General features: G+C 36.8%; 1 protein-coding gene across 1 annotated transcript in view; it reads right to left on the minus strand.

Moving 5' to 3' along the window:
* LOC144970643 (gamma-aminobutyric acid receptor subunit beta-like) overlaps nucleotides 1-15,044 on the minus strand; it is a 154,636-nt gene that overhangs the window by 27,284 nt on the left and 112,308 nt on the right. Inside the window, exon 3 of the mRNA XM_078910472.1 lies at nucleotides 6,213-6,280. Within this exon, the coding sequence (XP_078766598.1) occupies nucleotides 6,213-6,280 (68 nt within the window). The remainder of the gene's footprint in view (nucleotides 1-6,212; nucleotides 6,281-15,044) is intronic.

Consider the following 15,044-nt stretch of genomic DNA (forward strand, 5'->3'; position numbering starts at 1 on the left):
TTTCTCTGAGATAGATAAAGACACGCCCTTTGCTGTGGTATCTTACATGGTATTGGTGGAGGAAAAGACTTAATATTACTAAGTCTTGGAAATGGTTGCTCTCTGAGAGAAAGTCAACTCTCGTTTTGAATGTGTCATTGATAGTTGCTTTTTCAAACTTTAAATTTATTAAATTAAAAAAAATTAAATTGAGCTTTTATATAGCGCATTATTCACTAAACATGCTCAAAGCGCTTTACAAGGGGTCCCTGGTCAACAACAACATTTAACATGTAGGACGGGACATAACGCCTGCTAGGCGATATTACAATTTTTCGAACAGAGACAACGCTGTTAATGGCCAGGTACTCATTTTACACCTGAATACGATGAGAGAATGTGAGTAAAGAGCCTTTTCCAAGGACTCAACTATGCGCCGAGCGCGAGGCTCTAACCCAGGACCTTCCGATCAGAAAGCGAGTGTCATACCACTAGACCAAATAGCCGCAATTTATATAACTTATCCTCAATATTTATGCTTAATTATTATGTTTTCATGTAGAAAAATTATTGTAGTTTCTGCCACAACCAAAAACTGAAATTTGATAATTTTGACCACTCCCACTTTAAAACCGGTTTTCTTCATTTTCCAAATCCCGACTTAATACCGCTTCGAGGCGTAGGGTCACATATTGTTGGTTATTATTATTATGATGATGATCATGATGATCATGATGATTATGATGATGATTATACTATTATTATTATTATTATTATTATTATTATTATTATTATTATTATTATTATTATTATTATTATTATTATTATTATTATTATTACTATTATTATTATTATTATTATTATTATTATCATTATTATTATTACTATTATTATTATTTTAACTATTATTACTATTATTATTAGTATCATCATCATCATTATTATTATTATTATTATTATTATTATTATTATTATTATTATTATTATTATTATTATTATTATTATTATTATTATTATTATTATTATTATCATTATTATTATTATCATCATCATTATTATTATTTTTATCATCATCCTCATCATCATCATTATAATTTTTTTTTTTAGGTTTGAAGCTGGTTTTTTTTTCATGTCCTTTTCAATACAGTCCACAACTTCTAGCAAGATTCAATAGGGCAATCTGGAAAACTATCCAAAGGATTGAATGAAGGGGGGGGGGGGGGAATCTTTGATTGTCAGATCATTCGACTCGAACGCTCTAAAAGAATATTGAACTCTTTTTGTTGTCTGCGTAAATCGTGGTTTCATTTTCAGCCGTTTAAAAATAGTCATTTTGAGATCCTTTCACTAATTCCTTACAGTCATTTCCATTTAATGTCCGATATGATTTTTTTAAAAATCAATGTTCTGCGTTTAGGTAAAATACACACCGTTTGCGCCTGGCTATCAAATCTACAAAAATATGCACGTCGTTTTACACCTATATGTTTTTAAAAATTATTCTTAATTGAAAGATCTTTCGATCCTTACAAATATACTATGTTATGTTAAGTTAGATTATAAAGTTAAATTGATAATTTTTAAAATAACTGGTTTGCCAAGAATTGGAATCCGCTGGCAGGCTGATTAAAAGACTAAAAGGTAGATCGAAAAAAAAACCTGGAGAAGATCCATAGATAAAGAGCTGAAAGAATATGGTCTAACCAGGGATAAATGGGATAACATAAAGTGTCTATGCAGTCGACAGATGTAACGGAAGTCCTTGATAGATGCCTTTTGTTCCCATGGCTCTACGAGGATTAAGTAAGCGATGAAATAAAAATAAGGAATAAAAATTCGTATTTTTGATAATTTTGACATTAAAATCCCTTGTTGACATTCCTTGCTTTACCATCAAAACGGATACTTATATGCAGGTCCGATAACCCTAATTTTTTAGGCCGATGTGAACATAGATGCAGGTCTTGCATCCAATCACAACGATAGGGCTAATTTAACATTGCTGTAATGGACGATGTTTAGCGAAATGTTTTTGAGATTTCCATTAAAACAATGAGCCCATAATAAATTGGGTTGTCAGACATGCAAATAAGAGCACATCGTTTTAGCTCATTGTTGTCATGGAAACTCTTTTAAACCATCGCAAACATTTGTCCATTACAACAATGTTAAATCAAGCCCATAATTGTGTTCAGTTACCAGAACTGCTAATATACACATGTCGATCCTCGAGATAATTCGAGGTTGAAACGATAGGGTCTCTGTTGAGGTTAGAGTATAATAGAGCACAGCCTGTAAGGGTTATTATCCCAAACAATGTATTTTTTTTTGTTGTTGGTATCTGATGGCTTCATCTTTTAAGACGAAGGTTGATCATGAATATTAATAAGATTTTATATAATAATAGCAGGAGTGGACGGGGAAGGATTGGTAGGTGGGGAAGGTTCTTTGAATATTCAGAATACAAAACCCTTGAATTTTTACGTATTGTTCAACATGGTTACATACCGAAATATTCTTTTCTGACAAAAGCAGAAAGAGAAGAGGAAGAATAAAGAAAAAAAAAAGAATAAAAAGAAGAATACAAATAAAAAGAAGTAGAATTATTATTTTTATTATTATTATTTTATTATTATTTATATTATTATTATTATTATTATTATATTATTATTATTATTATATTATTATTATTATTATTATTATTTATTATTATTATTATTATATATAGTAGTAGTAGTAGTAGTAGTAGTAGTAGTAGTGTAGTAGTAGTAGTGTATATAGTAAGTAGTAGTAGAGTAGTAGTAGTAGTATAAGTATATAGTATATAGTAAGTAGTAGTAGTAGTTGGTGTGTGTGTAAATAATAATTAATAATAATAATAATAATAATAATAATAATAATAATAATAATAATAATAATAATAATAGTGCGCCAAACGTCCCTTCATCTGTAGGGCATAACATAGATGAAGCCCTAATGCAATACACGAACAATGCTAATCATACACATAATTATTAAAAGAAAGGCTGTCTGAATAAAAATGTCATCAATCGACGCTTGAAATCCTACAATGAAGACGATAGACGTATCTCATGTGGTAGCAAATTGAACAACCTTGGACCGTAATGCTGAAAGGCGCGTTCAGCAGCCTTCACTCTACAGCGGGGTGTTTTCAATTTGAGGTCGTTCGTCAATCATCATCATATCTTGTCGCGCCAGTGAGTCAGCCAGTCCCGGGCAGTCTGGTTGCATTCCCTCAGGTCAGCATTGGTGCAGTGAGGTCCCAGCGCGCATTCGGACAGGATGTGGTCCATGGTCTGTCTGGGGTGACCGCATGGGCATTCAGTGCCCGGTGAGATTTTCCATTTAAAGAGGTTGGTGGCGGTGTTTCTCACCTTTGCTCTAGCTCTGTTCAACGCCACCCAGTCTTTTCTCTTGAGGTCTGTGCCTGCTGGGAGCTTTTCTGTTGGGGGCTGGAGGGCATCGTTTGCTGTCTTGTCCCATTCTACCCATTTGTCCAGGCAGAAGAATGCTGAGTGGTCTGGGTGAAGGCTCTCTACTGTGAGGAAGCTTTTCCTTGATTTGAGCCTGCTTTTGGGGCAATTGTGGTCATGAAGGGGGTGTCTCTGGTCCATTTCCTGTTTGTATTTTTGTTCGTCAATCGAATCGATCAATGTGATATAGCGTTCAATGAGGTTTGAGAGATATGTTGGTGACGAGACTTCCAAGCATTTGAATACAATAATTGCAGATTTATATTTAATGCACTGGTCGACGTCCACTTATATGCAGGTCCGAAACCCAAATTGTTTTGGGTCCACTGGCAGCCTATGCAGCTGTCGTGGTAATTCGGGAGCTGCGGCGGATGATCGAACTCGGTACATTTTGGGTACGAAGCAAAGGCCGTACCGCTGACTGAGCTACGCTGCCCCATATGACCTTCAACCACCAATCTTCACAAACCTCCGATGTACTCAAGGACACGTCAACCACCGATTTCTACTAATCTCTTCTAACATCCAGCCAAACACCTATTTCCACAAAATCCTGATATAACTACTAATCGTTAAGGGTTCCAACCCCACACCCATAGGCCATTAAATTAGATGAACCTTGAGTGGTTTTAGAGCTAGTGGAGGGAGTGGTAGTAATGATGTTTAATATTGGTGAAAGGGAAATAACCGACATCCGTCGTGAAAAAGTCACAGAGTCATTTGTAACGAATGTCTTTCGCAACAACACACTGCTTTCCTGCGAGTGCCCTCTTCAATATTCTATGATCTTCTTCTTTCAGCTTATCCCGCATTTTGCAGGGTTGCCACATTGAATGCCACATCTATATGCATCTCGGTTCAGCGCATCATCTTCCTCCCGGCCCAGTTCTTTCATATCATCCTTTACCTTATCCCACCATCTAGTCTTTGGGCGTCCCTTTTTCCTCTTTCCCGCTATTTGTAAGTCCAATACTTTTGTTCCCACGTACACCCTTTCTCGTCTCTTTACATGTCAATATTCTATGATCAACTTAACTATATAGAAGGAACGAAGTGTACGTCACTAAGTTCTTTGTCATTATATTGTTAAGACCGCATGTTAGTGATTAGTTTCACGAAAATATTGATGCTATATGTTTAGATAAAATACTCATAACATCCACCAGTGGAAATTACGTACCAACACACAAAACTAACTATCTAAAATAAAGATCTGAACATGTGTATGAAAGGTGCCAGACAAAGCAAGAAAGAAAAATACAAGATAAAAAATCATCCCAAAAAATCAGTCTATCTAAAGGGAGTGAGAGAGAGAGAGGGAGAGAGAGAGAGAGAGAGAGAGAGAGAGAGAGAGAGAGAGAGATGCAATTTCAGTTCTTTTTGGATTCTCTTAAACAGCATAAAATCAAACACACCATTGAGATACGGGGCTAATTTCATTTGTCTGTGGTTGTTTAAACATGCCGCCTTGGGCACGGAGACTGACAAATACAGAAACATTTTTTTCACCAGTCAACTGCCATACTCTGAAAAAACATGTATTTAAAATTTGGCCAGAAAACTCATTCTTAAAATATATATCAACGAAAATGACATCTTCTTGGCAAAAACCCTCAAACGTTTTACCTCGCAGAGTCCCAGCTTTGAGAGGTTTTGCCAACATGACGGTCATTAAAATCGATCGATATTTGAAGGACTAGTTTTCTGGCTAAATTTTTGAACAAAACTTTTTCCAGAGTTCGGCTGTTAACTGGTTAAACAAGGATTTTAGCCAATATTGGGCTCCAGGGAAATACATAAGAAACGGTCGACTTTTTTCTACTCCAATAAAATGTAATAGTCCTTGACCTCTGTATTGCACGTTGAACGTACATGCATTTGTGACCCATCTCCTCAGCACGGTATTATATCTGGGTCTACCAGATGTCGGAAAGTGACTTGGACATGAAATGCTAAGCGGTATCATGTCGGGTTGATTTAAATGCTAAAAATTGGATATATTATAAAAATAACGAAGTTTACTTTACTCGGCTCTTTGTTACTGTTTTAGACAGCCATTATCATGATAAGTTCTTACTAAACTGTCTCAATCAGACTATAAACGTTCGAGGTAACACAGTTTTCTGTGTTGGTAGAATTTATTCGGCTGGAGGCTTAGTGATCATTTTGTTAAAGGCGCATAGCATCAAGAGTAAAAAATATGAGACTCGGGTCAAGTTAAAATGTTTTACTATAAAGAAATAGTCCTTGAGAGACAATAGGCCGATGGAGCAGGGGTTTATTCCGGTTTCTATAGCGTGAAACTCGATAGGACACTACTTTATCGTAAACTATTTTCCGCCAAATCTAACAAACCCAGCTACCCAATCACTGCTGGGTAGACAGGGTAGTCAAAAAAAACAAAAAAAAAACCGTAAACTATTTTCCGCCAAATCTAACAAACTCAGCTACCCAATCACTGCTGGTGGACAGGGTCGTCAAAAAAAAAAAAACAAAAACAAAAACAAAAAAAAAACAAAAAAAAAAAAAACAACGCCATACTCACCTCAATGAAATACAAAGCATAAACGTACATACAGGCTTACCATGTCACTTTCCAGTCTCGCGACCATACAGGGCAGCAATCCAGACTTTACATGCAAACACACACGCACACACACACACACGCACCCACACACGCACACACACCATCACACTTGAATTCAATCCAGAGAATAGAAGCACATAATAAAGACTTACCATGTCCACTTCCGAGATACTGTCAAAGCTGGCCAGAATCAGCTCTATACCAATTTCCAATGGTGGACCTATTGGGATAGAAAATAATGTTGGACATGTAAGTTATTGGAGGCATCTAAAACAACCACCGACGATGTCAGTATTTACAAACGTATAATAGGAAGGAATGGGATGAACTATCTCATGTTATTTATTCTCTCTCTCTCTCTCTCTCTCTCTCTCTCTCTCTCTCTCTCTCTCTGTCTCTCTCTCTTTCTTTCTTTCTCTCTCTCACAGTTTCATGCTTTCTTTTCTCTTTTTATCTCTAGCTCTCCCTAATTCTCTCCTGGCGGACATGGACGGCTTCTCGATAAATCAGTTCGGCCCATGGAGTCGGAGTTTATCCCAGTTTACATAGGTTGCTTGCTTTTGGATAGGACGCTATGTACTTTCCGCCAGATCAAATAGACTCAGCTCCCCATTTACTGAAGGGTGGGTAGAAGGTCAGAAAAAATATTGACGACACCCGGATCAATCTCGATCCCTTTGCGTATGAAGCGAGTGCTCTACCAACTGAGCTATCAAATGCCCCGGTCACGACATGCTGGCTCTACAATTGATGCTGTCCGCTACTTAAAAAAAACCCCAACAACATTCTGCCTCATTAATTCCTCCTGCAACTTCTTGAGTTCATCAGGTAACCAAACAGACATCACGAACGTTTACTGGGCGAGTTAGCCGTTGAGGCTATAATATTATGATCTCTATTATTCTCAACAGAAACATTGAGACAGTGAGTAAGTTCCCATATTCCCTGAGGCAAATTCGTCAACTGGAAGTTTAAAAAAAAAATTATTTCTTGACAACAAACTTGATTTTCCCCACGTCGACATGGGCCTTCATTATTAATTGCCCTAGAAATTAACTCAAACTGGACCCTTAGCGAAATAGAAGTGTGAACGAATTGACAAACAACTGGAAACGATATCCTTGTAACACACACACACACACACATACACACACACTCACACATATATATATTTATATATATATATATATATATATATATATATATATATATAAATTGCAAGAGATCTGAGGTTCGATTCCCAGTCGAGGTAGACTGATCTTTTTGAGATGTTTTATTTTGTACGTGTACTTTTCTTTTCGCTTTGTCTGGCACCGTTCATTCACATCTTTCAGATATTCATCGTCCATCAGAGCCTTCTCTCTAATTTGTCAGTTTAAGAAGTAATAAATTAGGTATTCCAATTTACTCCGACCTCTAATCATATCTTACAATTCTGAACAGAAGAGTAGTTTACAAAAGAAAGATCCGTACTTCGATGAAGCCCCCAGATACATGAATTTATTGCTCTCTTGGTGAAAAAAATTGTTATTTCGGGAGTTGTAAACAAATTAATTGTTTTTAATGAAGCAATTAAGATTATAAAGATATTCACTTTGGCCGTTAAAGAGTATTCCAATTTACTCTTACCGCTAATCATATCTTACAATTCTGAACAGAAGAGTGCTATACATTAGGGCGAGTGGTACTTCGATGAAGCCCCAGATACATCAATGTAACTGCTCTCTTGGTGAAAAACATTGTTAGTTCGGGGGTTGTAAACAAATTAATTTTGTTTAAATGAAAGAAATTAAGATTATTAAGATATTCACTTTGGTCGTTAAAGAGTTAATCTATATTCCGCCTAGAAGAGATGACGTCATTCCGTTTATTCCGTTACACGAGAATGTCAAGATGTTACCGTTTAACCCTACGTGGTCGGAATGTGTTAATGGCTTGATAGAATAGCATTAACTCCTCCATTAGATGTTTGAAGTACTCGATAGCCATCCCAACACAACTTGACACTAATGCACCCAAGCTTCTTACAGTTATTGTTAACACGCAAGGAGGAACGACGCGGTTTAATCAGTTAACTCTTTAACAACAAAAGAAAATTTACTTGTTTTGTTTTTGTTTTTAAGGGTTTCACGGCGCTTGCAACACATTAAGGTCATATCAGCGCCAGTAAAAATGAAGAAAATGGGATAGTAAAAAGTTCTAGAATGACAATTAAAGCACCCAAGAAAAGGCAAGACAAAGGGGAATTGGTTCAAATAGGAAACAGGCTAGATTCCAAGAGCACACTATCAAAGTACTTAGTTTGAGATCACCTAAAAGTCTCATTCAGACACAAGCACAGGTCCCCACTAAGAGGAATAGACTCCAAATCCTGATCACATTTTTTGTATGACCCGCCGTCCGAAAGCAGTTTTAAATCGGGATGAAATGGATACTGAAAATTCAATTTATAGACACAATTAAATGAGAAAATTTGGGTTCATTTCTGTCATTTCCAAAACCTATGGACCATGCACGCTAATGAAAGATTTGATACAGGGGAAAATAGAGGGCAAACGAAGAAGGGGAAGACCTAGGCTTAGTTATATAAAAAAATATCCTAGAATGGACAGAGATGAATGGAAGAGAATTATATGATACCATCAACAGACGAAGGGAATGGACAGACTTTAGTAACCGCAGAGTGCGGGCAGCCAATGTTAATGAGGACGACGCTGGATAGTGAATGAGTGAGTTCTGTCATTGCACAAAACTCCCAAATTCGTATTTCTCCTTATTTTGATACCTAAATTCACCCTATGGGATTCGATTCATCCCGACATAATACTGAAACGGACAATAGCAATTTGCTGCTACCCTTTGGTTAAGACGCTAGTCTATCGCAAAGTATTTTCCGCCAAATCTAACAAAAACACTCATTTGACACAGGGGGTCACATTAATTAATGCACAGCTAACCACGACATATTACTTCAGAAAAAGATTGAAACGAATATCACGAGAGAAGGATTAACATCACCGACATTTTTAAATGTTACGTTACCATGCCAGGCACATGATTAATAATTCAATAGATTTGGTGTTAAAATTAAAAGTCATGATGACATGTGGATTGCTAGTTTGATATTTGTTACCCGAGGACTCAAAACAGTATTATACGCTGGTGCGGCTATGCAGTCTTGTGGTATGACACTCGCTTTCGGTTTGGAAGGTCCTGGGTTCAAGCCTCGCTCGAGTCCTTGGAAATGGCTCTTTACTCACATTCTCCCACCGTACTCAGGTCTAAAATGAGAACCTGGCCGTTAACAGCGTTGTCTCTGTCGGAAAAAATAAATGCAATATCGCCTAACAGGCGTTATGTTTCCTCCTCCATGTTAAGTGTCGCTGTTAGTCAGGGACCCCTGTAAAGCGCTTTGAGCACGTTAAGTGGATACTGCTCTATATAAAATCTCAACTTTGACTTTGACTTTGACAGGAAGGTCCATTGAAAAGATTGTAAATAATACCACTTGTGAAGGATTAACACCAAGCACATCCTTACATCTCTTTTAACATGCCAGAGACACGTTAATTAAATAAATCAATTCATATGGCGTTAAAATTAAAAGTCATGATGACATTGGGGTTGTCGGGTTGATATTTGTTACCTATCATAAAAAAATTAATAATAATTGAGCTTTTTTATAGCGCAATATCCACTAACCACTTACGCTTACAATGGGTCCGTCCACAGCACATTTACATTAGAAGACATGCGCTGTTAACGATTACATTGTTTCGACAGACAACGCTGTAACGCATACTTAGTTTACACCAGAGGACGTGAGAGAATTAAGTAAAGAGCCCTTTCCAAGGACTCAACTTTGCGCCGAGCGAGGCTCGAACCCAGGACCTTCCGATCCGAAAGCGAGTGTCATACCACAAGACCACATAGCCGCACATAATTTAATGCCCCTGTAAGACGATGGATCATAATTAATTATTATTAACCCAATTCACGAAGCATGTAATGCTTGGTGAGACTGCAACAGAATTGCACTTGTTAAGGATTAACACCACCCGCGCCATTACATCTCTCTGTTAACATGCGAGGCACAAGTTTGATTTAATGATTATTATGACGTGAACATTAAAACCCAGGATGAAATTAAAGAGTGGTTTTCCAAAACTCCCTAACTCGGTTTTCCCCATTTGAGAGATTGAGGATTATTTCCCCTAAATTCGGTCTATTACTTTATCATATTTGAATTTCAAATTCACACAAATCCAAGGGAATCCTTGTTAAATTTGATGCTTAAAATATAATTTACATTTCTAATTATCTCATGGATGTAAAATCTCAAAAAGTAAAAAAATGGAAGTAAGGAGTTTTGGAAAATCGGCCGTCAATTATAATATTGCCAGTTTGACATTTATTTCTATGTCAAACCCACGAAATTTCAACTTGTTGGAATTAGAAAAAAGAATTAGCAATTCCGGCTTATTTGAAAGAAAATTCATTATATGACTATTTATTTTACTCCATTATTGACAGAGCAAATCTATACTAAAACCTTGGAATTATTTTTTGAATTGCTACTAACTTTAAGTCAAAAGCTAAAAGTATCTATTCTTTTTAAAATAACATTTTTCATTTATGGATACCATAACAATAAGGGGCGAAGTGACCGAGTGCTTAAGGCATTGCACGGTGATCCCGAAGGTCCCGAGTTCGAGACCCGCTTCAGGCAATTTCGTTTTTTTTCCTTGGGCAAGATTATTTAGCCCCAATTTGCTCACTTGGACAACATGGGTGATTCCTGTTGACATCGGATATCCTGTTTGATGAATTATCTATATATATTACTTCATGGAATGCCGAGGCGACGGGATCTTATGATGCCGTGATGGAAGAGCGTAATTTTTAAATTATTTTTTTAAAGTCGTATGAAATGGGAGCTTCATTCAATTTTATCAACAAAGACAGTTAATGTAGGCGTTTTGGATGTCCCCTTTGTCAACCAATAAGACGTCTTTAGTAACAGAGAGGAAAGCCGAAAGCCCACATCTAGAATATCACTCCAGACAGAATATAAATTGAGATATAAGATGTGTTTGAGACAATGCAAGTGAAAGAAGAAATACTTTATTAAAGAAATAATCTAAACAACAATCAGTCTCGACTGGGGATCGAACCTGAGATCTCCCGCCTTTCAGTCAGGAGTGCTACCATTACATGATAGATGTTACCCGATAGTTGGGGCAATTTGATGCCTTTATTATTCTTCACAAGTGTATGTGTTTCCTTTGTAAACCCTCTCTTGCATCACAAAACACTCACATCAACATGTCTGAACAAGTGTGTATGAAAGGTGGCAGAAAAAATAAGAAAGAAAAATACAAGGAAAAAAACCTCATTATATCAAATCTGGGACTACCGAAGAAGTGTGTAGAAGTCCCAAATGTGAGAGCTTTTGACAAGATGAAAATTTCATAGTGACGAATATGCAGTCATCTGCCGTTCTCTGAAAAAAAAATATAAAAACACATTTATCGATCGATTACAATGACGCTCGCCTTTTCAAAACGTGGGATTTCCGAAGAAGTCTGAAGAAGTCCCAAATTTGAGAGTATTCTTGACAAGATGACGGTAATTTAAATAAATCTATGATATTTCAGGGTTGAGATTTCTGATCAAAAAGTCAATAAATGTGTCATTTTGTGTTGTTTTTTCTCAGATTGCGGCAGTGGTGTACGGTAGAAATCTGGCACTGCTCCGTACTACTGAAAAAAGTTCGTTGAGGTTACAAAAGTCATTCCTTCCTCAACCTTATACTAATACTGTGCGCTTGGCTAAGAAACTCATAACATTGCCATACGGAAATATAACCGACCAACAAAAAAAAAAAATCCGTGTAAACCTTAAACGTTTATAGATAGTTCCAAGTTGACGTCACTTAGGTCTTTGTTATTGTTTTTTTTTTGCCATCCGCAATTATGAGTAATTCTCACTAGACTGTATTAACCTGATTATAAACATTTATGGTTACACACAGTTTTGTGTGTATGATCCGTTATACTTCCTGATGGCAAAGTTGTGAGCTTCTTAGCCAAGCGCATACTATCTATAGTCTGGTTAATACAGTCTAGTGAGAATTACTCATGAACATGGATGGCAAAAAACAATAACAAAGACCTGAGTGACGTCAACTTCGTTCTATCTATAGTTTTGTATTTTGTTCTTTTTTTTTTTGTTATTCTTTACGGGTTTTTCTTTTCCAAAGTAAAATACGGAAACCCTATAAATATGGCATTATACCAAGAAAATATGTTGGACATTGTGAGGCTATACGTTCTTCTTTATACGTTGCTTTGATGATCGTACACGGCACACAACATGCTGTGATTATAAAGGTCTTCCACTTATCGATCCAACCTTACGTCAATGTGTACAAGGAGTGGGAGGGGGAGGGGGGTGCATACAAAAAGGCAGGGGGGGGGTGATAGCTCAATTTGTAGAAAACAGAATTCTAATTAACCTTTTTGGACACCGGATTTTATTCTGCACTACTCTGGGAAAAACAACACATTTTAAATACTTTTGGCCAGAAAACTCGACCTTTAGTTGGATTCAATAGTCTGATGTCACGTCGCCCAGCAACGGCGAGCAGCGTGGTTGTAAAGAAAATCGGTACTTTTTATTCTTAATGCTGGCGGCTAGAACTTTTTACATGTCATGTGATCAGAATGTATAAAAGTCAAAACATGATCATATTTATAATGTTTTTCTCCTCTGGATACACTTTTTTTTCTCGTCGGAGAAATATTTCATCAGGGCCTCTGCCATTGTTCCGATAGTTTAGAGCCAGTTACTAAGTGCGTCATTACGACTGAAGTGACGTCATGATTTTTGAAGCCTATTATTGATCGATTGAAATGAACGTCATCTTGTTAATCACTCACAACTCCGTGACTTCAATGACGTCTTCTAGAAGTCCCAAGATTGAAAGTTTTCGACAAGATGAGGATCGTTTAATCGATCAACATAATTTGAAGGACGGTGTTTATGGCCTAAATTTGGAACATTTGTAACCATCTGTTCAAAACAAGATCATTGCATTCCCATTTCTTTGTACCTCTATTAACTCTCTCCTTACCAGCCATTTTCATGATTTTCCCCAAAACTTCCGACCCAACTAACACAAAAATAGATTTTTTATCACTCAAACACAATAGCAGTAAGTTCTTTCCATACACATACTCTACAACACATTGTTCATTTTCTTTAAATTTTATGATGTACAAAAGAAATTTGAATTTTAAAAATGTTGGTTGTATCGTAACGAATGTGACGATTTTCCTATAGTTGGTAAGGAGAGGGTTAAGGCTCGAGCTACTGCTTTTGGTGTTTTTATAAGCCCATAATACGACCATCAGGCACATACCCCATCCATAACGTCATCACCCCCCCCCCCCCCCCCCCCGAAAATCGTCCATCCCAATGCCAGTATTTGCCCGCGAGTCACCCACGACGAGGTTCCATGTTTGATCAACAAACTCCTAGTAGCCCAGATTCCTTTAAATCCAGATAGTACCAACACCAAACAACCAAAACGCCTTTATACAATTTGGCCAGAAAACTTTTACTGCATTAATCGCTCGATTAAAGTGATTCCCATCTTGTCAAAAATCCTTAAACCTGATATTTTCTCAGAACACTTGGGTTTAAGTATTGTTGATAAACCGGAAGTCGTTATAACCAACAAAATAATGAATCAAAATTTTCAGGCCAAAATTTGGAAAAAAAAGTTTTATGTGTCATTTTGCGGCAAATAGGACTAGCCCTCTCTCTGTTCTTTGGCGTTGTCTCTACATAATGATGATTTAACGAGGGACGTCAAACATTGACTTGGAACAGTCAGTCCAAAATGTCACAACCGTGGTCTGCAATGAATTGTGTCACATGGTCATGTGATTTGTATTGATGCTTAAAACTGATTTCGTGACTCACCGTGTCTAAACGGTATTTTATAGAACGATTTAGTTTTCACGTATATATATACATATATATATAATATATATATATATATATATATATATATATATATATATATATATTGTTTTGGGAGGTCTTTGGGGGTTTTTTTGGTTTTTATTTTTGTTGTTTGTTAGGTATTTTTTTTATTTTTGGTGGAGGGGGGGGTATTATTATGTGTATAAAGAGACGTAGGCTAATTTTTAATAATGTATTGAGGAGAATGAAAACGGTGTCTTAAAATGATAAAACCAAAATTTCCTTTGTCACTGCATTATAAGTTTAAGAGAGAACGAGAGAGAGAGAGAGAGAGAGAGAGAGAGGGAAAGAGAGAGAGAGAGAGAGAGAGAGAGAGAGAGGGACAGACAGATAGAGAACGAGAGATAGAGAGAATGAAGGGATGAGAGGGACAAAGAGAGAGAGAGAGAGACAAAGAAAAAAAGAGAGATAACGAGAGGGAGAGAGAGACAGAGAGAGAGAGAGACACACACACACACACACACACACAGAGAGAGAGAGAGAGAGAGAGAGAGAGAGAGAGAGAGAGAGAGAGAGAGAAAGCGATATTTTAAATCACATGTACATCTAACTACGTGAGTTGTTGGGCAGACATCTGATTTAGAGCGAAAGATCGATACAAGTCCCCGATGTCCTTTCATGCCTCAGATATCACCTACACCTCTATAAACACGATACTGTGAGATAATCGAATACACATCCATGTGCCCTTCTTAAACATTTATAATAAAACATATGGTTTTATTTAAAAAATACATTCCAAGATCCAAAACCAGTCATCTCTGCCATCAATATTAAATTAAACATGAACATGAAACTCACGGTGATCGTCCCTACTCTACGCATGTGAAATCTGAATTGTGGAGCCGGAGTTCATCTCCGTTTCTATACCGTGAAACGGACAATAGCAATTGCTTGCTACCCTTTTGGATAGGACGCTAGTCTATCGCAAA

The sequence above is a fragment of the Berghia stephanieae genome, chromosome 4, assembly GCF_034508935.2.
Source record: "Berghia stephanieae isolate SIO BIC M18660-M18661 chromosome 4, UCSD_Bste_1.3, whole genome shotgun sequence".
Taxonomy (NCBI): Eukaryota; Metazoa; Mollusca; class Gastropoda; order Nudibranchia; family Aeolidiidae; genus Berghia; species Berghia stephanieae.